The following is a 24,876-nucleotide window of genomic DNA, read 5'->3' on the forward strand; positions in this document are numbered from 1 at the left end:
TCAGCTGTTTTTGTGCGCGAAAAATAAATCAATGAAGCGATCGAGGGGTTCCATGCGGTCCGTGTCAGAAGTTGGTCGGAAGTTGGTCGTATCTTGGTCGGCTTTAGCAGCGGTCTTGTCCAGAATCTGACCAACCTCCGAGCTGAAGCCGACCAACTTCCGCGCTAAAGTTGCCGGTGACTGCCGAGTAGTAATCTCAAAATTTCGATTTAAGTTAAGCAGACCCGCTCTATCATTCTAAGGCGACCTATTTCTTTTTGGGTCTGTTTATTTCCTACGTTGTAGCTTGTAGCCTATCAAACCAAACTCCCAAAACACAACCCTATTTCGTAAAGTGATGAAAATCGCAAAGATCCCTCGAAAGTGCAAAAAAGTGACGAGTAGCTTGGCGCGGAGCCTAGATTGGATAAGGAAATAGGTACATCATATTATGAAAGTTACGACAACCCTGCTAAACTACAGACTACAAAACTTCAGCAGCTCAAAAAATTGCGCTTCAAAAGACACTGTTTTTCAATGAAAATGTTCGGGACATAGAAAAGTGGGCGGAGCCTAAGAATGTCAGACTACAAAATACAAAATATGTGCTATAACCAGAATTTATAGTGCCGTAGCCTTAAGAGAATACGAGATCAGGAAAGTTAGCTGGAAAAAGGAAAAAGTGGGCGGGGCCTCTAGAAGACCCAAATAACTTCCCTAAGTGGGCGGAGCCTAAGCATAACGGGCGGAGCAGTTCAAAAAGCAAGGAGCAATAAATCATATCTCGGATACTTTTTGGTTCTAAAAAAGAATTGTCTTGTCTTAACCCACCATCTCCCATAAATCTAGAGAAGGGGTCGGTCTCATGAGATTAGTAAAGTAAAAAAGTGGGGAAGAGGAGCAAGCGGAGGCGGGAAGGGTGTTAAAATGGGGAAGGAGGAGAAGACATAAAAATGATGGAATGACGCGCGAAATTTTAGCAGTGGGGTAGTAGTAGACACCCTAGTACTATGACCCTTATTCGGGTAGTAGACAAATGACATTTTGATGTTGGGTCGGTCATTCGGGACCCTGAATAGTAAATGGCAGAATTAATTTATTGTTTAGAACGGGTGTCTGTTTGAAAAAACTAAAAAACTACAAACAAAATTTTGTTCAGCATTTTTTCTTGAAAATCGACAAATTTCGACACCACAAAAATTAACTGTTTTTAATTTAGATGCATTGCGTATATCAAACATTGATCTCTATTTTTGTAGTTGACAACTTTTTTGTACGGACGCTCCCTAGAGAGTTACGGTAGCTTGTACCCTAACTCCTGCTACACTGTTAATTGGAGCAAAACGCGTCGAAGGCACACCAGCCAAATCAAGAACAATTGGTGCATGTTCTACAAAACGCGTCATCACCGCACCAGAAAATTTCAACGCTCTCACAATATCGATATTACTCTAAACGTTTAGTCTATACTATTAAATGAATGACTGTGAAAAACACGTCAAAGATACGCCAGACAAACCAGCGAGGATTCTATTTCTGGGAATTCAGCATGACAGTTTTGGAGGCGATTTAAAAAGCAGGAACCATAAACTCGTCCATATCGCGACAGCCATTGTCTGGCGTGCCTTTGACGCGCTTCCAGTTGGACTGAGAAGGGTGTATATACGTTCAGAGTTCGTTAATACACAAATGATTTCAAATATTAAATTAGAATCTTTAAATATTCAAGACCTATTTCCACCTGTTTCAAATTCTGAAATCATACTGAAAACTCGAAATGAACTCCAATTAGTTCAGGGGAAGCAGGTGAAAAGATATGATTGAATTTTCGAAAATCGCGAGCCTGGCGTGCCTAGAGCACGCTGGGGAGCAGGACAAATGGGGGATGGTTATAGTAAAAGATCTGAGAGTCTGGGGTGCCATAAACGCGTTTTGAGGATTAGAGAAGTGCCACTGCTTTGAAATTCTGGGGTGTCGTTGGCGCGTCTCTAAATCATTTTCATATTGGTATCGTATGGCGCGCGTTTTGGAGACAAAAAAGCAAAGTTTAATGAAACAAAAATTATTTTGGAAAAATAAGACTTCCAGAGTGACTAACAAATCGCTGTATAATTTGTTATTATATACTTCCAAAATTTTGGAAATTTCCATAGAAATATGGCTTCTGAATAAGACGATATACGAAACTAGACCAATGATAGGGTTTCTCGATTTAAAATTCTAGGTCAAAACCAGCTCAAAGTACACAAGAATGGGGGACCGGCTTAACAGATCACTTAGGGGGAAACTTCAGGAAAGATAGAAAACATGGAAAAATGTAGATTATTTTTGGGATGTTTTGGGGGTGGGAGTAGCGGGAACATTCTTGAAGTGCTTTATTTACATCAGTACACACACATCATAATTTGATGTTTGGGGACTTTGATGAGTGGGAATTCGTCATATTTCAATACAATAGAAAATTTGGTGAAGCAACATCATGAACAGGTTCAGAAGTTACAGATTCGGAGAAACTGTAAAGTTCATGATATCAAATGTCTAACAAAGGAACTACTTTTAGAAAATTTTTGAGAATTTGCTGGAAATTGGTTCATAGGTAGTTTCGACCACTACAAAATCGTTCGCACATTTCTGCTCCGGGGCTCAAAAAACGAGCTCGAAACGTATCTCCAAGAAATAAAAGAATTCTATTGTAAATCTGTTAAGAGCGTGCAAATTTTTGTAAAAATTGAAATTGAAAAACTGGTGCGCCTTTGCCGCGTTTCATACATTAAAAATTTTGGTATTTGATATTTTCTAGAATTACAAAACAATTCCGCACACCTTCGAGTGTTCGCAGTAGCTTATCCTCTCATGAAATCTACAGTATCCTCAAAATAGGCAGACTCAGTTTCTGAGTCAATCTTCTGTAGTTTATAAATGATGACACTCGATGTTTGACCTACTTCTTCAGAGGTTTCTTTTTTCTTTTTAACCCAAAATTCGTCATATTTCGAAATAAGGACAAAGAGAGGAAGATCAAAATTTTAAGATAATAAACACACACATGTCTATACACTTTCTTTTAAAAAAAAGGAATTCGTCATTTTTCCTATTTGGAAATAGGGCTGGAAAAAAATTGGCGACACAGGTGCATGTTATAATTATATTGTGTAGATCAGGAACTAGAACTTTTCTATTTCTAGTTTAGACTAGTTGAATCAAAGTATCGAAAAATCGAAAAATTGATCTGTTAGCTCAGGTTTTGTAGTTTGTAGTAGAGCTAGCAGACCAATTTCAGGGTTTCTTTCTATTTTGATTCAAAACTTAATTTTTCATTTTACAAGTTATGGCTTTTCTTCATAAACAAAGTTAGACTATGAAAAAATATGAAAAGCGCTGATAATGGGGAAAAAAACCGAAAAGTGTCAAAATTGGTCTGCTAGCTCAAGAAGTGTAGTTTGTAGTAGAGCTAGCAGACCAATCTCATCACAAACATCAAAATTAGAAAAAAATGTTACATTGTTCTTGACTTCTGAATTCTTCCGAATCTCTCATAATTAAATTGGAAAAAGGATAAAAAATGCATGAAAAATTAATTGTGCTCCAATGAGCACTATTCATATTAGAATTCTCTGTGTTTTTCGAATTCTTCTTCTGAATCACACTTCAAAAGAAGAGAGTGAAAACAAGGAAACAATTGGACGTCTTCTGAATATTCTGAAGAATTATTTTAATTTGAAGTGGGGGAGACACATGAAAGAGAGAAATCTTCTTTTTCATATTCAAAGAATTCTCGAATTAGAAGAAAACTATAGGGACAAAGCATGCTTCTACTCGGAATACATCAGAAATTACAATTAAAATTTCCCACTTTTTCCAATTTTGGTCTGCTATCTCCATTTCTGTATTTTGTAGTTGAGCTAGCAGACCAATCCCCGTTCAAAAATTTCAAAAAAAAACGTTATTATATTCATATATCGATTCATATCTCTATTTCTTTTTTCTTCAAATCATCTTACAATAATCTTACAAGACCGTAGTGGATATCTGGATGGGATGACGTGGCAAATCGAGACGAAATAAAATAAAAACGATGACGTGGCGAGAGACGGGACTAAATGAATGATACACGTGGATTGGGGGGGGGGGGCGGATAAAAACAATATTATTGGGGAGTGGAGGCGGGACTAGACACGCCCACTTTTCGAGAAGGGAGAAAGGATCAAAAATTAACAGAATCGGGGAGAAGACGGGTGCGGAACTTTCGATGAATTTTTGATTTGACAGGCGAGAAATGGGGTAGAAAATAATAATAATAATTACTATATGATGGGCTTATTTACAAAAAATTGTCAAATTGGGAAAAACCGGAGGACCAGTAAAAACGGGATAAAAATGAAACAAATTGAATTTCGGGGGGCGAACAAATATAGATATCAAGGGGGAAAACAATCAAATGGAAATTGGAATTTTATTGAATTTTCGACGCCGCTTTCGCCGTTTGCGCCTCCTTCTTCATCCGAAGCGTTCCCTTCAGCGCCTGCGTTCGGTCGACGTCCATTTGAGCGTAGTTGATGTCGTAGAATCGACCGACCGATGAGCAGCTGGAAGAAATTGAAAAAATTAGAGAGAAATCGGTGAAAATTTCACTGAAAAATGAATATTTTGATCTGCTAGCTCACTACAAACTACAATCTGAAAGCTAGCAGACCAATTTCTATCAATTTTCGCCAAAAACCCGTACTAACCGACTCGTTCTGTCCGGAATGTCTCCATCATCGTGCACCGGAACCATCTGTGCGTAGTTGAGACGTGGCAGCGGTGAGGCCGTCGCGGCGCGTGCCGTCAATCCGACATTCGATGGTTTCAACGTCCGTGATGACGTGGCTTGGAGTTGGTGATGACGTGGCAATGGTGGTGGCGGTTCGGGTGTCGAATGAAGAGTGGTGAGTGTTTCCACGTCGATTCCACGCATGATCTTGTCGGTCTGCGAAAATTCAGAGTGTTAGACTGTTCATAACGCGTCAAAGGTGCCCCAGCTCTTTTTAAATACTACAAACTAGAAAACTGGAGTTAGCAGACCAATTTTTCGAGATAAGTCTCTGTATTTCGTAGTATGCCCTGCTCATAAATCATTCCGACGGTTTGCTCAGCTGAGAGCCACGAAAAACTGCAAAAACCACGAAAACACGTGGAAATTTGATATCCAATGAACCCCCGTATTCGCTTTAATATTCTGAGAGGCTACTCAGGTAGCCTTTCCGGGAGAAAAACAAGAAAAATTGAGAAAAAACGGGGTTCTTAGGGTTTTGGTCTGCTAGCTATAGACTTGTAGTTTGTAGTCGCAACACTGCGAAATTTGGTTTTTAGCGGATTTTTCAAGTTTTCCTGGTCATTTTCTCGGTAATTTATGACGAAATTGTTAAAAATATGAGGTAAACTGAAAGAAATGATGAAAGAAACTCTAAAATGAAAAGCTTTGAAATTGGTCTGCTAGCTCCAGCGTTGTAGTTTGTGGTGGAGCTAGCATACCAACACTTCAAAATCCTCATTTTCAGGTGCTTTTTCTCTTTTTCGAGTGTATTCATGGTTCAAAACACATTGAAACTCGATATATTTACCTGTATATCCTCCAAATTCGCATAATTCTCATCAGCCTCCACATTCACCGCCGCATATCTCGGATCGTCGAGAACCATATCGACACGTGGATCGTTCGACAGGAACGCCCGTTTCGCGTCTTCCTTCGAAATCCGTCGATTCTGATCAGATGACGTGGAGACGACTGCGTATCGCTTCAACGCTCGACTCGAGACAGGCGGTGGAGTGACACGTGGCATATGGTGATGACTGTGAGGATGATGGTGGTGATGATGGCGACTGTGTGACGTGGAAATGTCTCGATTCATCGCGGAGAGAGCGGCGGAGACTTCAGACGCCGCTGACGCTGTCATTGAAGATTTCGAGTAGAAACTTGGAGACGGGCGGGACGAAGAGGCGACGACTTCTTTTGCAGACACGTTGATGTAGGAAGGGAGGATTCCATTGGCAATTCCAGATGGCTGATGGTTTGGATTTGTTCGCTCCGTGCTGAGAATTTCAATAGTTTATGCAATAGACTACAAACTACAACTCACACAATGTTTCCAAGAATCCGATTTCCACGTGTCCCCAGACTGTGATTCAGCGCGTGGAAACTGTCGTGTGGCAAGTGATGTGGATAGCCAAATGATGACGTGTCTTCGAAGTCAGATGTGTCGGTGACGCTTCTGGAAGAAGGAAAGTGAAAAAACTGATGAAATATTGAAATTGGTCTGCTAGCTCTAATAGTGTAGTTTGTAGTCAGCTAGCAGACCAATTTCAGGGTTTCCTCGATTTTAACTCAAGTTTGGAAATATTAATATTTCCACCGTACAGAGTATGTTTTTGCTTCATAAACAAAGCTAAACTATGAAAAGCGCTGAAAATGGAGTAGAAAAGCGAAAAATGTCAAAATTTGTCTGCTAGTTCCAATAATGTAGTTTGTAGAGAGCTAGCAGACCAATGACAGCTCTTCCTTACCTCGGACGCAACGGAGTTGTAATCCTTCCAGTTCTCGGATCATACGACGATCTGTGATACGAATGATACCCAATCGAGTCGTTGAATCCCGACGAATTCATTGATGACGTCAACGCTTCGGAATTCATTCCTGAATAGACTAGACGCGGGGTTAGCACTGAATTCTTATCATGTTCCACTATACCTTCGCTTCTGAATCTTTGAACAGACGATGGCATCGGACGGACGGTGTGTGAACCATTACGAAGAGAGAAAGTCGATGCGAGAGAGGTATTCGAATTGCGATCACGAGCAGATGGCATCGGAAGAAGACCCGGAGATGGGTATTTGAGAGCTGGAAATGGAAGAATTACTAGAAAAAATGGAAAATTGGTCTTCTAGCTCACTACAAACTACACATCAAAAGCTAGCAGACCAATTTTCAAAAATTATCTATTTCATAGATTTTTACCAATTTTCAGGGTCCACTTACCGAAAACAGACGATGTGTTGCTCGTATTGGACATCCTCCTCGAACTGATCGGCACCGATTGCTGTCGATGGTATCGGAAACTGTTCTCCATGTTTTGCTTCTCTGCCGAATGATTGGCGAACTCTTCGATCAGCGATTGGATTAGCTGAAATCAAGGGAATTGTGAAAGAAAGTGAAGAAAATGAAGTAAAAATAAAGAAAAATGATGAAAATCAACGAAAAACTAAATTGGTCTGCTAGCTCTGGTTTTGTAGTTTGTAGGGAGTTAGCAGACCAATTTCCGCTTTTTTTTACAAACCTGAAAAATCTCATCGGCTTTCTTGCTCTGAAACGTGAACATTCCCTCTCCGGATTCGCACCGTCGACCACTTTCGAAAAAGAATATGCCGGCTGACGTGTATCCGTATCGACGAATCAACGGAAGTGGCCATACGAGACACTCTTTTTTCGAAATTTCCAGCGCAATCGTTTCGGTTGTCACGCGCAGCCATGCTGGAATGAAAGAAATTGAAAAATGTTTGAAAAATCAGAAGAAAAATGAAAAAAATCCACTGAAAACTGGTATTGGTCTGCAAGCTCCAGCCGTTGTAGTTTGTAGTGAGCTAGCAAATCAATTTGCTGTTTTCAGCGATTTTCACTCATTTTTCAATGTTCAAAATCAACTTTTCCACCGCTAACCATGTACGAGCTCGTTTTTCTTCCGATTTCCATGAATGTAGACGCGGAACGAGTGTACGGCGCCGTTGCCGGCAGGTCCTTGCCCAGTGTAGAGGTGTTCGTCGTCGCTTCGCCGAGTTCCGAGTATCGACTTGGCGACCGAGATAATCGCCCGCATTTTCTGGAAAACGAAGGGAAGATTAGGCGGATAATGAAGGAGTTTGTGAAAAAATATAAGTTCGCGGAGAAGAAAAAAAGAGAATATGAGACACAGAGAACAGCAAGGTTTCATTGAAACTTTTCGTTCATTCACAAAGTTTTAAAAGCCGACTGAAGAAAAACTCAACAAAATCGGACTTTTCGTCTGCTAGACTACAACCTACAAAGCAATAACTAGCAAATCAAAGTAAGCATTTTCGCGAAGGTAAGCGAAAAGCATTTTAGCACAGAAAATCGGACTCTGATGCAAAATTTTTCCGATTTCCAGCCGAATTCGCAATTTTATGTCATAAATGTGTTTTTTTATTTAAAAAATCTGCTGATTTTTGTGAAAAAAGGTGGAGTTAGCTTTGATTAGCCGGCTAGCTCGACTACAAACTACAAAACCGAAGCTAGCAGACCAATTCAGATTTTGATGATATTGGTCTGCTAGACTAAAAACTACAAAGGAATAGCAAGCAGACCAACGTAGCGAAAACACATCAATGAAAGCAAAAGTTGCAAGATTCACAAGCATTTCGATATTAAATCGCTTGTATTGTCGAAATAAAAAAAGTGATACCCGGTGTTTGCGGACTTAGTGGAAAAATTGTTAAAATTAGCATTAAGTCCGCAAACACCGGGTATCACTTTTTTTATTTCGACAATAACACTAAATAATAATAATAGGGCTACTGAAAAGTACACAGTGTAGAGATCTGCAGACTAGTGTGCCTAAAGGTCGAACAAGAAGAAACAAGGAACTCCAGCGTGCTCTCGAAGGTTCGAGACTCTCCCTATCATATGATGACTCAACATCAAAAAGCAAAAATCGTGGAAAACCTGAGAGTAGCAAGTTGGTCTGCTAGTTAGGCTACAAACTACAGAATGAGAGCTAGCAGACTAATATAGAAAAGGGGGATTTTTGGAGTGATTTTTCGGAATATTTTAAGGTTTTCTTTCTTAACTTTAAAGGCGGGCATAGCGCTATATTGGACGACTTCGAGTAATCTAACCACTCATATGATATACTACAAACTACAAAAAACGGAGCTAGCAGACCAAACAAATCGATAGAGAGGTAGAAAAGTAGTTATTGGGGTGCTGGTGTGTGTGCGTGAATTGTGGATGAACAAGAAGAAGGGAAAGAAGCAGTTGTTCATTTTCTCTCCTCTTTTTCTCCCCCCTGTCATTGTCATTTCTCCAGTTTTCTCTCAGTGTCATCACTCGGGAAGAGAGAAAAGATGAATTGTTGTGTAATGATTAGCTGGCAAAGTGCCCAGTTAACAAATACTTTCATTTCTCTCTCCACTTTCACATCTCGTTTACATTTAGAAGTAAATTTAAATTCGACAAGTGGAAGTATTTATGATTCAGTTAGTAGTCGGGTAGAGAGGTGTAATTTTTACTACGAATCAATGATGGGAAAGTGGGAAAAATCGAGAAAAACGAGGTTGTGTAGTTTGTGGCGTAGCTAGCAGACCAAGGGTTGTTTTAATACTGGTTTCTCAGTAAAATTTGAATAATCTTGGAAGTTTTCTGATTGATTTAGACGGAAGAGTACAGCAAAAGAGCCAAATTTCCCAAAATTAAAAAATTTTGAAGTAAACGAGAAAGGAATGCGAAAACCAAAATTGGTCTGCTAGCTGCAGATTTGTAGTTTGTAGTGAGCTAGCAGACCAACGGTTATGTTAACACGAAATTTCGCAGGTTTTTCGCCTGAAATCAAAATAACTTTGGAAATTTTCTGATTAGTTTAGACGGACGAGCACAGCAAAGGAACCAAATTTTGCGAAAATTCTCAAAAATTAAAATAAATTGAAGTAAACGCGAAAACCAAAATTGGTCTGCTAGCTCCAAATTTGTAGTTTGTAGTGAGCTAGCAGACCAAAGGTACTTTTCATCGGGTTTTCTCTAATTATCGCAGAGTTTCCAATAAGATTTCGACATTTTCAACCACACAGAAGCTTCCAGCAGAAAATATTACAATAAAAGAGTTCAAAAAGAGATGAAAACAATCGACTCGTTAAAAAACATTTGAGTTGGGGAGATGAGATAAATAAAGAAAAAAGAGAATTTCGCCAACTTTCTCGATTTATTGGTCTCTTTTTGTTAACCTTGTGTCTATCTTCTTCACTTTACTCAACAACAACTGCCGTCATAATCGAAGAGAGAAAAACTGGAAAACGGGGCTCAGCGATGGGGTTCAATTGGTTTTTAACGAGTTCGGAAACACTGAAAATTGTGGATTTGGTCGATCAAACACCCGAGAATCAATTAAAAATAGGCGTTGAAAGGGAAAAACAGAAATTTCAGTAAATTCAAAAATGTTACCGACGCTTAAAATAACTGGAAATTGAAAAATTTGACGAAACTAACGGAAAACAGCATCTCGAAATCAATTTCAGCTCGAAAATCGAAGAGTTTGCCCAAACTAGAATATTGAAATAAACGCGAAAAGAACGCGAAAACCAAAATTGGTCTGCTATCTCCAGATTTATAGTTGGTAGTCGAGCTAGCAGACCAACGGTTATTAAATTACGAATTCTCGCTTGTTCTTTAGTAAAATTGAAATACTTTCGGACTAGTTTAGACGGGCGAGCACAGCAAAGGAACAAAATGTTCCAAATTCAAAGAAAAATAGAAGTAAACGAGAAAAGAACGCGAAAACCAAAATTGGTCTGCTACTTAACTCCAGATTTGTAGTTTGTAGGGAGCTAGCAGACCAAAAGTCGTTATCATCGGTTTTTCTCTAATTAACGCAGAGTTGTCAACACGATTTCGATAAAATTCCAACATTTTCAACCTCACAGAAGCTTCCAACTGAAAATATTACAATGAAAGAGTTCAAAAAGAGATGAAGCTCGGAGCAGAGAAAACTGTTTGGCGAAAAAAACTGAAATTTATATAAAAAATAGAGCAAGCAGCAAAAATGGTGTCAAACCTGACTAAAAACAAACTCTAAGAATCATTTTGAGCGGAAAACCAAACTGTTGCACTCCGGAATCACAAAAATTGCTGAAAATTGCATTAAAATTCAAAAAAAATCTGTAAACACTTTATTAAAAACGGCGAAAAACATGTCTCTAGTGCAATTTTTAACCGAAAAATCGAATTTTGCACTTAAAAATAAGACAAAAACTAGTAAATTTCGTATTTTTTGGCAAAAACAACGAAGAAAATAAAAAGTTCGAGTTCGCTGCATTCGCGCTGAAATCGAGTTTCGATAAACAACACGCTGTGGCGGAATATCGGAGTGTCGTAATGATAAATTTCAGATTTTTGCATACTTGTCAAATCACGGGCCGGCCCGCGGGCCGGCCCGGGCTGGCCCGCAGGGCCCGCAGCAAGCTTTTTTTTCAATATTTTGACGGGCCGGGCCGGGCCGGGCCGGGCCGGAAGATTTTTTTAGCGGGCCCGGCCCGGCCCGGCCCGGCCCGGCCCGTGACAAGTATGGATTTTTGTTGAATTTCTATTGAATTTGATAATATTTTTCGCTTTTCTCGAGAAGGTTATGAAAAAAGTTTGGAAAATGGTCGGGTCTGAAAAGTAAAAATAATCGATACAACTTGAAAAACCTGAAAAATACAATGTAGCCAAAAATCTATTTTTCGAGAAACTTTTTTAAAAATCATATAAGGGGGGGTCAAACTTCTTAGGAAAAGACCGAAAAAAAATTGTTCTCATTGGCAGGTCTGTTTGTTTTAATCTTTCTCGTTTACCGATATGGGAAAGAAACGGACCGTTGGTCTGCTATCCCGCTACAAACTACAATATCAGAGCTAGCAGACCAATATCTAGTTATTTCTGTTTTTTGGGATTTTTCGAGATTTCCTGACGACCTTTGACTTTTTTGTTGTTTCTTCCGCGAAACGTGTGGCGCATTGAAATGTTGGTGAAAAAGCAACGCAAATGCAAAAAAAAACGACCAAAAACATAGGAAATCGAGGAAAAACAGACCAAACCTAGAACTCAGATGTTGGTCTGCTAGCTCACTACAAACTATAGTCGGAGAGCTAGCAGACCAAAACGTGGTCCAGCCAGGTGAGATTATAAAAAATTTTCCTCTACAAAAATGATGTATTTAGCATAAAAAACATTAGAAAATCGACATTTTTGTTCCGTCAAACAATTCACAACCAAAAAATCAGAATCTTATTACTTCCTCCTGCCCCCAAGTAAGAATGAGCGTTTGCACACCATCTGCACAATAAGTCGTTGACAGTGTGTAGTTAGCATATCCAGTAGTAGTTTTGGCAGGGATTAGCAAGAAAAATGAAAAGGTATGCTTTCGAACGAAAACCGAGAACTCACCATATTTTTTGGTAGAATACAAGACTTGGAAGGTTGGGGCGGTTAGATTGTAGAGGAAACATCTGAAAATAAAACAAATTGTTCTTATTAAGCAGACCCACAGCTACACTTCGGTGTAAACGTGTGTGAGCCAACTCACTCTGAGAGCTGTATGTTCCGGTGTGTCCGGCTGTATCGCTTGATCCTCTCATAGAGGCATTGAATCAAAACTTGCAAATGTGTATATTGTACACTTTCCTCTCCGCAACTGAGTTTTGACCCCTAAATCTTTAGTTTTTCAGATTTCAAAGCATCTCCAAGGATATCTCTGACAGGGATCTAGTTAGCGCTTCCTAGACTGCTTGAAGTGTTTCGAAACGAGGAAAAACCACATTTGAAAAGTTTCCCATAAATCAAAAGTCACCTAGAGACGGGCTAGTCTAAGCCTTTTCACACTTTTATCCACACACTTCAGTATTTCGATCTCTTTTCAAAAGATGAAACTTTTCTTCTTGATTTTTCTATTTTCCCTGGCTCCATCTACCCAAGCCATCACAAAAATGGTATCAGTGAACGGTCAGGCTGACACGAAAACCGGTTGGCCAAGTATCATATATTCCAATACGGATTGGGATGATTGCGTACAAAAATGTTATAACGATCAGTTCTGTGACGTGGCGTATGGAAATAGTTCTCTAATTTGTGTATTCTACGGAATTTCTGATTTTGGATTCGCAAGGAAAGAGATACCATCAGCAGCGCTTCATAGAGCCTCGTTTAAGGTAAGTGCGCTCTAATCTAGTTTAGACATCACGCCCAAGTTTTCAGCTGGACATTCCCAATGGATTATGCACTACCAAATTGGATGACCTGTTCAAAGGCAGTCAATCGTACGGTAGAAATGGAATTTCTATTTTCCAAATTACAATCACTTCCGATAAATATGATGCCAATTATTACTATGAAGAACCATGTGACAAGCCGTTTGTGTATTCGTGTGGGGTAAGCTAGCACAACATCGAACAGTTTCTGAAATTTATTTGTAATTTTTCAGTGCTCCGAGTCGATGTACTTATTCCGAGGAACCGGTCCTCCTACTGACCTAGGCACGACAAGAGATATTCCCACGTGGTTTCTATGCGTCTTGCAGTGCTCAACTGACGTGGATTGTGTACTTGCGTGGTTCAGTGGTTATCGAAAGTGTACAATGTACACATATGGAAGTTTTAATTCAATGTCACGATCAGAGGATTCAGCGATACAGCCGGATACACCGAATTATATTACTCTCAAAGTGAGTTGGCACACACGGTTACATCGAAGCGTTGTTTTGGGTCTGCTTAATAAGCCAAGTGTCTCTTTAATTTTCAGATATTTCCTCTAAGATCTAACTGCCCCATGACGGAGCATGAGGTTTTAAACCTAAAGAATATGGTAATTCCCGCTGAAACTACTTCTGGATACGCTGACTTCTCAATGACTTGGACAGCTTCTTCGGAAAATATAGAATTTTCTTGGGTGCCGACGGAAGTACGAACGTACTAATATTCTGATTGTGAATTGTTTCGCTGAATAAAATTGTTGATTTTCTAATGTTTGTAATACTAATCATATCGTTTCGGTAGAGGAAAAAGTTGATCACTTGCCTTAACCAAGTTTTGGTCTGCTAGCTCTGACATTGTAGTTTGTAGTGAGCTCGCAGACCAGCTGCGCGAATCTTTCCCGAGATGGGCACACGAGAAAGACTGCAGGATAAAATAAACTACTTATTCAATCTTTGGACCCCGAGTACACTCGAAAGTACCATGCCTGAAATTATTGAATCGTTTGATAGGATCTGAGGACTTGAGGAGTTCACAGATTTTTGAAAATCGCCTAAAAAGTATGCTTCGTTTTGCAAAAGCTACCAAAGTATATCCTTTTCAAATTATCTATGTTCTACATCATTGACGTCATTACCCAGAGTTTTTCTGTTTTCCTGAGGTTTTGGTTTTCATAAATTGAAAAAGTGAGAACATCACTATGGCTACATTCCGACACACTTCGCACATCCATGTTTCTTTTTTTTTCAGACTTGCACATTTTTTTCTCATTCCCAAAAAAGTCTGGTCATCCAAAAAATATGGCAATCCTTCTGACTCTATTCCTATTACTTCTATCACCCATACCATGTTTCCCACAAGAAACCACCACCCTGCCTCCTCTGATCTACAAAATGGTGAGTGTCTGGGGAGCTCCTGACCCGGAGACCAGTTTCCCGATGGTCTATTCAACGGGAGTTTCATGGGACGATTGCATTCAACTGTGTTATAATGAACCTCTGTGTGCTATGGTCTATGGGAATAGTTCATTGATTTGTGTTCAATATTATATTGGAGATGTTTCAATAGTAAGGAATGACAAGGAAGAGTCGGGTGCTGTGGAGAAGGTTTCGTTCAAAGTAAGGAGTAGAGTAGACCACGAACTATAAACCTTTCATTTCCAGATCGAAGCAACCACAGAAGAACAAAAACTGTGTACCTCACTGGATAAGGTGTTGAAAGAAGCAGTGACTACTGTTCGAGGAAGTTTTGTAAACAGTTATAAGGTTGTCATTTCGAATGACTTGTATACAATTTCTAATGAAAATATATTACTAACCACTGATGAGTATTCATTCGGACCGCAAGCTCCGTGTGATGTGAGTAAGAGGCGGGGCGATCATGTCCTAATGCCATACAGAACGAAATTCGAAAAAAACTTTCAGGAAAAGATTCAAAAAGCGATAATTGGCTTCCGTGGAACTCTTATACAACGCACGAAAGATATGGAACCAGTGAAGGTGCAATCATGGTTTGGTTGTTTGGCCAAGTGTTTTTATGTTAATTGGTGTTTTATTGCTGAAATGAGTGAAGCCAAGAACTGTTACATTTATACACCTGATAAAGTCACGGAGTTGCGGCAATCTGCGGATTTCAGTATCAAACAGATTTCGGAGGATAATGCTTATTTGGCGATGAAGGTGAGTAATATCAGCAGGAGCGACTCGTTTGCAACTAACGTAGTTGCGAAGTGACACGGAGCCACAAAAGTGATATATCATCACTGTAGAATTTCCACAACATAAACTACTACTTTCTTACTATTCAGTACGTTCCAAATGGTCTTTGCCCACTGACTGTTGAGGATATGTTCACGAAAAGCCAAATGAGAGTATGTACCAAAGTTTTTTTTTCAAAACCTAACTGTTTTTTTTTTGCAGCAGTTCAACTTTCATAATATATACACATTGTTCCATCTTCAACCAAATGCTGGCAATACAAAAATCGAACCTGACCTGGGTACAGTAACTTGTAAACAGGACAATGCCTTGAAGATAACTGGAATCGCAGGATGTTACAGGGTAAATACACCAAAAAAAGTTCTGACTGCAAACAAAACCATAATTTTCAGGTTTTCAACGTCCCAACCACTCACGACCAAGCGGTTGCTCAGTGCGCAATGATTAAGGGTGACGGATTGATGACGATTCCAGATACTGATAGGTTGTATGAAGTTATAGCTTCGTCAGAAACTTTAGGATTTGAGTCAGATTTCACGCATGTTGGCTTGACAAGATCCACGGCGGATAGTGTGAGTCTTGTTCTAGACAACACTTAGCAAAACCAAACTGATTCTCAGCCATGGGAATGGACTCTGCCTGGTTTAGCCCGAAGCGAAGATTTTGTAAATACAAGTGGACCCACATTGAGTAATTCTACAGGGTCAGTCAAGAAAAAACTTATGGACATTATAAAAACTATTATCCAGATTGTATGCAGCACTATACAATAAACAAGATGAGGCTGTGTTGCTGTATTCAATAAGGTTTGCTATTTTTGAAAAATACACATTTACATTGGTTTTTTTAGCGACACGACTGTTGTTGGGGCATTCATGTGTCATTTCAATTCATGAAGTCTTCTACGAGTATTTTGAATTTTGAATTAAATAAATCTTGGGTCTGCATTAAGTTTATTTTATTGTGTTGTTAAACAGTGTCTTGACACCTTAAGGGGAACGGTGGGCCCGTGTCAAAATTTGAGAGTGTCAAAAAGAGGAGAACACCACAATGAATGAACAAAGATCTCTTGCCCCTGAAGTTAGGCTTCTCCAGAGCTGCCATAGTTGGCGGGGAAGGTGCTGTTTTTTTTCTGTGGTCTTGGCTAACTTTAATCGGTAAACACGGTAAAACGGCAGAGGTCATGTCCACAATAGTGTTGGTTTCAGTATGATCTGTCACGGTTCACGTCTTACACAGTTGTTAGTGTTCATTTTATTATAATTTCTTGGTTTAAGTAGATCATATTGAATCTTGTGTGAGTCTGGCAATGAATCAGATTCAATACTCAAGGTCATGAATTAAGATTAATTAATTCCATGAAAAACAGAAAGTCTACACCAGACTAGCAATTCAAAAAAAAAGTTTTGCTGATTTTTGACACTTTGATCATTTGAAAACTCAGTTTTCCCTTTTGACATTGCCATAGATACTCTAGACATACTTTCCACTTTCCCACTTCTAGTCAGAATCCCGACACCCACTTCTAACCAGAATCGAGACACCCACACTTCCTCTTTCTTATTTTCGTCAAAAATAAACCAGAAAACATGAAATTTCTCATGATTTTTCTCCTATTATTATGTTTCCCTATTCAAAGTTTCACCCAAGATACCACTCTGACTCCTCCCGTCTATAAAATGGTGAATGTCTTGGGGGCTCCTGACCCGGAGAACAGTTTTCCGATGATCTTTTCAACTGGCGTTGCATGGGATGATTGTGTTCAACTGTGTTATAATGAACCTCTGTGTGCTTTGGTCTATGGGAATAGTTCATTGATTTGTGTGCAATATTATATTGGAGATGTTTCAACAGTAAGGAAAGACAAGGAAGAGTCCGTTGCTATGGAGAAAGTGTCGTTCAAGGTATGGGAGACAACAAACTACAAACTATCAAGGTTCGGAAAGTAATTTCCAGATCCAAGTAACAACAGAAGAACAAAAAATGTGCACTTCACTGAATGCGGTGTTGAATGGTGCTGGGACTACTGTTCACCAAAACTTGACTAAAAGTTATCGAATTGCAATTTCTGATGATTTCTATAATATCACTTATGAGAATAAAGGTATTCCGGAATGCGCCGCTACGCTTGGGCCGAACATGAAGTGTAAGGTAAGTAAATATAGAAATACGGAAGACGAGCGTTTCGGAACCGCCACGTTTCGCAGCTATACCATGTTTGCAAATTTGAAATAAAATGCTATGTGTGGTAAAAGGCATGAGAACACATGTGAAAACAGTTGAATAGAAGAAAAAACTGTTTGCCCAGTTTTTAAATGGAACAAGGTTGCATTCATTGAATTTTAGACAGGTTGCAACGCAACAATGGTAAGCTTTCGTGGGTATTTTCATCAGCGAATGGAAAAAACGGGCGCGTTGACTACAAAATCGTGGTTCGATTGTTTGATTCGGTGCTACAATACTAACTGGTGTTTCCTTGCTGAGATGATTGTTCCAACTCAGTGTTATTTGTACGTATTGGATGAATTTGTACTGCGTACATTCCCCAATTTCAATGTTCAAGAGGTTTCTGAGAATAATTCTTATTTGGCGATGAAGGTGAGACACAAAAAACTTTTAAGGTGTACTAAAGTCAACTCTGTGTTTTCATAGAATAATGTATACACACAGGTCGCCACAAGTCGTTCTCAAACGATCCTTTGCGGATGCTCCAGACGCACTCAAAATTTAAATTTAGATCTTAGACATTCGAAAAAAATTGACAAAAACGAGGGGTTGCCGACTTTTTTTTTCGGCCATGTCTTTTTGCAGTTTTTTCTCAAAATCTATCCAATTTTCATGCTGAATTCGACAAAAGTATTTAAAAAATCGAAAATTCTTGCTTTCTGGATCACGCGCCGAGTCCTAAGAAGTTTTCGGTGAAATCGCGTTTAAAATTACTATTCTCTGCTTCGATATTGCTTGCTGTTCTGAAAGGCTTATGAAAAATTCTTATTATTACATGTTGCCGAAAGTTGCCGAAAGTTTCCGAATTGCCGATTATTCTATTAAAAGAATTAGAGTTGACCTTAGAACACCTTTAAATTTGATTCTAAAACCGATCAGATGCGTTAAAATTTTTTTCAGTACGTTCCAAATAATTATTGCCCAGCAACGATAGCGGATTTCATAACAGTAAGACTTCCACGGACCGTTAGTGTAGAATTTTATTTTTCTAAATAAACAAACTTATTTTTTTTAGAATTTTGGTTTTAACACAGTTTATGTGTCTTATACATTTTTTCGATTACATGGTTTTTCTTTTATTGGCAGTAGCCCGGGACTTTTCGATTGTAATATGACAAACGTTCATAAAATTGCTGGTGTTGCGGGATGTTACAAAGTAAGAACACAAATTACAAAAGTCAAAAACTTATATTACATTTTTCAGATTTTTGCGATGCCCTCTACACACAGCAAAGCAGAATTTTATTGTAGCGGAACAGGAAGTGACGGTTTGATGACAATTCCAGATGTTGCGGGATTAAATGAGATATCGGAAGTGTTGAATACTATAGATTTTGCAGTTGGATTTGTTCATGTTGGATTAATGAGAGCCACTGAGAGTAGTGTGAGTCATGAGGAAGAAGCTCTGAGTTATTTTGGGTTATACACGGGTCGCATTTTCTCCTTCTCGACCCAAAATTCAGTTGTAGAATTCACTTACGGCGAATTCTATTCTCAAAAGCCCAAAAAACGATATACAGGGTGGCTGATAAGTATTGAGACACGTATTTCACTGCATAGAAAAAATCTAGGTGTCCATTTCAGAAAATAACTATATTTTTTGAATCAATACAACATTATGACCAGCTTTTCAAAAAAAGTACTACTTTTGATTCCGTGATCGCGTGCCAGACGTCCAGATGTGACAAGGAAAAAGAGACTCTGCGCCGTTGGTAGTTATCACATTCATTGGCTCATATCTTCAGGAGCACAAATTTTCTAAGACTAAGAATTTGGTTGGTGACAGCTGAGATCTTATCCTCAAAATTATATTAATACAGAAAACAGATAAACGCATGGTCACGGACCCACAAGGGCTTCAAGTGCAACCTTCAGTATTGAGAAAAATGAACAAAATAGCGAGTTTTTAGATAAACCGTCACAAAAGTGAAGGACGGAATATAGGAAAAGCTTAACAGTTCTGAACTAAACTTAAAGTGTCTAATACATGTTTTGATCATTTGGTTCTCAGGTTATCGCCTTCTTATGAATTGATAATCATGGTTTTCCATTATTTGCTTCAAAAACTAGACCTTCTGATATCAGAGAGGCCCCCACTCTCCTCAATTTCAAAAAATTCAAGTTGAGGGCTGAGTAATGTTCAGAAAGTCTACCGTGAGCTATTTAGACCAATAATGGGACAATCGAATAATTGTTGACCGGTTATTGAATCTCTGTGGTTAATCGTGAAACCTTCCTAGCCGCGGCGCAGAGTCTATTTTTCCTTGTCACATCTGGGCGTCTGGCACGCGACCACGGAATCAAACGTGGTACTTTTTTTTTCAAAAGCTGGTCATAATGTTGTACTGATCCGAAAAATATAGTTATTTTCTGAAATGGACCCCTAGAGTTTTTTTCTATGCAGGGAAATCAGGGAAATACGTGTCTCAATACTTATCAGCCACCCTGTATTGAACTTTTTGAAGTTTCATCTAGTATCAATATCTTCTCACTTTTCAGCCCTGGGAGTGGAAACTTCCTAATTTGACAAGAGATGATACAGAGTTGGTAAAAGTGCTGAGTAAAGAAACATTGGATCAGCCCGGGTCAGTACTTTCATCGAATTGTGTCTTTTTAAATACAAAATTGTTCAGATTGTACTCAGCATTGCATTTTCAAAAAGGAGAACCATTGGTATTGCATTCTATAACGTTTGTTTCGTATTATTAGCTTACAAACTGGTTGGTTTTTTCAGTGATACGGACGTCGGAAGTGCATTCATATGTCATTTTAACAACTGAGTTGTTTTTCCATGTTTTCCTTCAAATAAAAAAATGTTACAGTAATTTATCCTAATGTATTGTTATTTCCAAATTGATATCTGTTAGACATCAAACTCTAAACCATTCCAGACCAAGAAGTCAAAAAACTTCCGAGGGAGCAGACCACATAAATCCGTCAATCTTGTCTCGTTTGTCTTCATTTTTTCATTTTTTTTCTGGGGTAACCATAAGCAATCGTGTGTTAGTACTAGTAACCACTTTTTCTATCAAGTTTCTCCTCTAAATATGCAACTTTTCTTCAATTTACTAATATTTTTTGTGATATTCCATGTTGTCCTTCCTGTGAAAATGGTGATGTTCAATGGAGTACCTGACCCGGTTACCAGTTATCCAACGAGTATTAGTCAGGCATCAACAGGAACGATGTGTGCAGAGACTTGTGAAACAGACACGTATTGTATTTTGTCTTTTTGGAATACTTCTCTAAATTGTTATTTGTATTCTGTGGGGGATATGATAAGGATTAAGGAAGATACGAATGTGGAGGGAGAGAAGGGCAAAGTGGCTTTTAAGGTTCATTTGAATTATCGGCACGTCGATAATCTAACTCCTAAACTCTAGATACAAGAAACTGCTCCATGTGCACAATCCGCTGTTCAAATGTTTCAAGGAATCACCAATTCCTTCGCCAACAAACCTATTGAGTCATATGAACTGGCAGTGGAAAGTTCCAATTCTTATGAGATACAGTACAGTATGTTTTGGAGGATTTTGATATGACTTTTTAAAAACTTATGTTTTCAGAATACAGTCTACCCTATAACTGCCCTGATTGGGTTGACCCGGTTCCGTCTTGTCAGGTATTATAGATTCACTTCTTTTTTCCTTGTTCCTCTATTCTCATTTTCATTCAGAACTGTCCAATAACAATGATGAGTTTCCGAGGAACAGCTACAGTAGCCAAACAGACTGCTCCGACAGTCAATTCATGGACAGAATGTATGTATGCATGTTGGATGGATAATAACTGTTTTCTGGCTTGGATGAAAGCGTCCCCGAAGTGTGGGATTGCTTCTTATGGAGATGTGACAGCGGTTACTAAGTTGGATAGGTCAAAAGCTCCAACTTCAGATGGTTCTTTGAATTTTCTGGCAATCAAGGTGAAAACTACAGTAGGACATATTAGTTTGACACAGTTCTTACCATTGCGCTCTACCGAAATCAATTTTTTTTGGTTTTGGTGAAGCGCGGTTGTAAGAAGCGTATCGTAGTTGTCTGCCAGGAATCTTCTCTTCCAAGTTTTTCTATTTTCCAGTACGTCTCAGATGAAACCACTTGTGACCTCAGCTTCGATTTACTATGGGATGGAACTCACTCTTTGGTAGATCCCTAATTACCTTTTCAATAGAATCAGTTAATACAAATTCCAGAAAGCTAACTCGACCACCTACTCTGACTACCAACCAACTGCTACGGGAGCACGCACGGTATTCAATTGGACATCAAAGTCAGCAACCGAGAATTGCGATGGTGAAGTCTACAAAATGAATGGAGTCAGTGGGTGCTGGATTGTGAGTCCAAACACTACTTCGGGAACTAATTAAGGATTTAATTAACTAGATAATAAAGAAGACTATGAATCGTGCTGAAGCAGAATCGAGTTGTTTGGCTGCTGGTGGAGACGGGTTGATGCCTATACCGAAGCTCATAGCAATAGATAGATTTGCAGACGACTTACCGTATTCTGATTTGGAATATGGAGATGTTCATGTTGGAATATCTCGTAAAACCACTTCTAGTGTGAGTTGTACACCTAAAACTACAGTAATACGTAAACCACTTCCAGCCCTGGGAATGGACACTACCAGAACAGCTGATTGACAATAAAGGGATGGTATGGCTATCAGGTGAACCGAATTCTGCTCAGTAAGAAAAAACTATTTGACCTACTCCAAAATCAAAAAAACTATTCCAGCACATTGGCTCTCTTGTCAATTGCAAAAAATGAAGATGGACCCCATGGTCTGAAGTCGATTACGTATGGAACTTTTACCAAAAAGTTTTAAAAAAAAGAAATTTTTCAGCGCAACGAGTCTTGCGGTGGGAGCAATTTGTCATCTTCCTTCTTGATTGGAATTGCAGAAACTCTTTCAATTTTTTTGTTGTTTGCTTATTGGGTACCTTTCATTAAAAAAATAAATTGTTTTTTTGCCTTTTCTTTTTGCTATTAGCTCGTTTTTTTCAGTTTCACCCCTTTTTTCTTCGGTTTCGGTAGTAGTAAGAAGCGTGCCGGGCTAATATGTTCATTAAAAAACGAGACAGTGTAGTTGGTCATTGTAAATAGACACCAACCAATAAATTTTTACAACGACTATGCTGCAACTCTTACTAGCAGTACAACCAAGAAACCAACATCGTGCAAGTTTCAAAATAGAATAAAAAGAAGGAGTTAGACCACATAAAGCCATCAGTTTTCTTCTCTCTAGTTTTTCTTTTTTCTTTTTTGTCTGTCTGAAGTATCCATAAGCAACAGGGTGTTGGCAGTACTCAGTGTGCTCAGTCTGTTGTGTTGCTCCCAAATTTCTTCTCCAACATGCAAACTTTATGGATAATTCTGTTATTCATCTTGGTATTTCGTGTAGTCCTCCCTGCTAAAATGGTGATGTTCAATGGGACACCTGACCCGATTACTAGTTATCCAACTAGCATTAGTTGGATATCAACAGGAACGATGTGTGCAGAGGCTTGTGAAGCAGACGCGTATTGTGTTTTGTCTTTTTGGAATATTTCTTTGAATTGCTATTTGTATTCAGTGGGAGATGTTGTATGGATTGAGATGGATGTGAGAGAAACGGATCAGGTGGCTTTTAAGGTGAGATTTTCATATTAAGAAAAGAGACGCAGAGAATTGGGAGTGTCTCGTAGTCTGTATCTCTCTCTCTCTCTCTCACTGGAGACACCCCTCAAAGTTTAAACCCGTTTATCGAAAGAGGGAAGAACGCTATCAAGAAAATTTATTTGGTGAGAAATAGAGCTTAAAATTCTGCGCGTTTTGTTAGTTGACAACTTTTTGATAGCTGTTCAAAGTCGAGAGAAATACGGTGTTCTCTAAAAGCACTACAAACTACAAAAGTGAGCTAGCAGACCAAAATTGAATTCCAGATCCAAGAGGATGTTCCGTGTGCACAAACAGCTGAACAAATGTTTCAAGGAATCACCAATTCCTTCCCTCACGATCCTATCGAATCATATGAGCTGGTAGTAAAAAGTTCCACTTCTTATGAGATACAGTACAGTAAGTCTTGGAAGATTTTGGTATTACTATTAAAAAAACTTATCTTTTTAGAATACACCCTACCCTACGGGTGCCAAACGTGGGTGGAGCCTGTGGCGTCTTGTCAGAACTGTCCAATAACAATGATGAGTTTCCGTGGCATACGTACATTATACAAGGCGACTGAACCGACAGTCAATTCATGGACAGAATGTATGTATGCATGTTATATGGATGACAACTGTTTCCTGGCTTCCATGACTATGTTAAAAGGCTGTAGTATCGTTTCTTATGGATATGTGATATCAGTTGTCAACTTGGATAGGTCGAATGTACCTACTTCGTCGACAGCTTTGAATTTTTTGGCTATCAAAGTGAGTTGGAGACAAAAATCCATAACAACAACTTATAATTTCCAGTATGTTCCTGACAATTTCACGTGTAATCTAGACTTTGATTCAATATGGAACAAGCCACACACTTTGGTAAGTCAAAGAAAGGTTTCCTAGGTTTCTTGAGACGAAAACTTCAGAAAGCAGTCAGCTCCGCCGCCACTTACACCGCCTATCGACCCATAACTTCCGGAACAAATATGGAATTTATGTGGATACCAAAAGGACTCACAACATGTGAATCTGCAAACGTTTCGACCATCGAAGGAGTCAGTGGGTGCTATACAGTGAGGTTTTTGTACACTTGGCTAAGTTCTCGGATGCACTATGTTTTATGAAAAACGGACTTTCAGATCATCAAAAAAAATATGAACTATTCAATCAGTGTATCCGCGTGTACTGCAATTGGAAGTGATGGACTGATGACTATCCCTAATGAAGCTGCTATCACAAACATCGAAACTGCAATGACAAAGCTTGGAATGAAAGATGGATACTATACTGTTGGACTAACAAGGGACACCACTTCAAGTGTGAGTTTTCGTATTTATAATCAAAGTTTCAGGTAGTTTTTGAAATGAGTGCATTTTCAGCCTTGGAAATGGACGCTTCCTGAACTAGTCATTGATGCAAGTGGTGAAAAATGGTGCGCCGGTCAGCCGGGTGCTAGCAATCTGTAAGGAAAAGTTTCCATTTTCATTCCAAAAAAAATATTTTCAGCACCTACACCTACTTGAAATTTTTCCCAGGCGAAGAACCTGGTCTGTATCCTTTGAGGTTTGAGAAAAATTATATTTTTGATATAATATAAAACATGTATTTTCAGTGCAATTGGTGGCACTACAGGAACAATTTGTCATATCCCGTTTTAGATGCTTTAAAAAAAAAAAAAACTTTTCAGGATCACTTTTATTATTGCACAAAAATGTATACACTGGTGTACATATTTTTTACAACCTTGTTTTTATATGGAGAAAAACTAAAATTTTCAGTTTCAAATATTTTATAACCCTGTTTTCATTTTCAAACTTAACTTTCTG

At 38.8% G+C, this 24,876-nt stretch overlaps 6 protein-coding genes across 6 annotated transcripts; 5 read left to right on the top strand and 1 right to left on the bottom strand.

Moving 5' to 3' along the window:
• Positions 1-4,432: 4,432 nt before the first annotated feature.
• On the bottom strand, positions 4,433-7,829 carry GCK72_008068 (uncharacterized protein; the record flags this gene model as incomplete). The annotated part of the gene is made up of 9 exons (XM_053726626.1): positions 4,433-4,565; positions 4,710-4,948; positions 5,583-6,051; positions 6,099-6,230; positions 6,523-6,652; positions 6,707-6,856; positions 6,995-7,139; positions 7,293-7,486; positions 7,673-7,829. The coding sequence occupies 9 exons, from the start codon at positions 7,827-7,829 to the stop codon at positions 4,433-4,435; spliced, it is 1,749 nt and encodes a 582-aa protein (XP_053590820.1).
• Positions 7,830-12,639: 4,810 nt separating this feature from the next.
• GCK72_008069 (uncharacterized protein) lies at positions 12,640-13,687 on the top strand (the record flags this gene model as incomplete). The annotated part of the gene is made up of 4 exons (XM_003105699.2): positions 12,640-12,924; positions 12,971-13,144; positions 13,197-13,436; positions 13,514-13,687. The coding sequence occupies 4 exons, from the start codon at positions 12,640-12,642 to the stop codon at positions 13,685-13,687; spliced, it is 873 nt and encodes a 290-aa protein (XP_003105747.2).
• Positions 13,688-14,264: 577 nt separating this feature from the next.
• On the top strand, positions 14,265-15,781 carry GCK72_008070 (uncharacterized protein; the record flags this gene model as incomplete). The annotated part of the gene is made up of 6 exons (XM_053726627.1): positions 14,265-14,582; positions 14,628-14,822; positions 14,889-15,143; positions 15,272-15,334; positions 15,384-15,524; positions 15,575-15,781. 6 exons carry the CDS (start codon positions 14,265-14,267, stop codon positions 15,779-15,781), a joined length of 1,179 nt encoding a protein of 392 aa, XP_053590821.1.
• Positions 15,782-16,783: 1,002 nt separating this feature from the next.
• On the top strand, positions 16,784-20,188 carry GCK72_008071 (uncharacterized protein; the record flags this gene model as incomplete). Its single annotated transcript, XM_053726628.1, has 7 exons — positions 16,784-17,086; positions 17,139-17,333; positions 17,529-17,780; positions 18,613-18,792; positions 19,908-19,993; positions 20,042-20,098; positions 20,143-20,188. 7 exons carry the CDS (start codon positions 16,784-16,786, stop codon positions 20,186-20,188), a joined length of 1,119 nt encoding a protein of 372 aa, XP_053590822.1.
• A 330-nt stretch (positions 20,189-20,518) lies between these two features.
• GCK72_008072 (uncharacterized protein) lies at positions 20,519-22,236 on the top strand (the record flags this gene model as incomplete). The annotated part of the gene is made up of 9 exons (XM_053726629.1): positions 20,519-20,743; positions 20,792-20,924; positions 20,975-21,030; positions 21,085-21,330; positions 21,486-21,551; positions 21,601-21,741; positions 21,791-21,970; positions 22,017-22,096; positions 22,146-22,236. The coding sequence occupies 9 exons, from the start codon at positions 20,519-20,521 to the stop codon at positions 22,234-22,236; spliced, it is 1,218 nt and encodes a 405-aa protein (XP_053590823.1).
• Positions 22,237-22,826: 590 nt separating this feature from the next.
• On the top strand, positions 22,827-24,708 carry GCK72_008073 (uncharacterized protein; the record flags this gene model as incomplete). The annotated part of the gene is made up of 10 exons (XM_053726630.1): positions 22,827-22,935; positions 22,984-23,042; positions 23,333-23,465; positions 23,517-23,818; positions 23,864-23,929; positions 23,977-24,128; positions 24,222-24,369; positions 24,430-24,512; positions 24,557-24,613; positions 24,663-24,708. 10 exons carry the CDS (start codon positions 22,827-22,829, stop codon positions 24,706-24,708), a joined length of 1,155 nt encoding a protein of 384 aa, XP_053590824.1.
• Positions 24,709-24,876: the final 168 nt, after the last annotated feature.

This window comes from Caenorhabditis remanei, chromosome II, assembly GCF_010183535.1.
Source record: "Caenorhabditis remanei strain PX506 chromosome II, whole genome shotgun sequence".
In the NCBI taxonomy this organism is placed as follows: domain Eukaryota; kingdom Metazoa; phylum Nematoda; class Chromadorea; order Rhabditida; family Rhabditidae; genus Caenorhabditis; species Caenorhabditis remanei.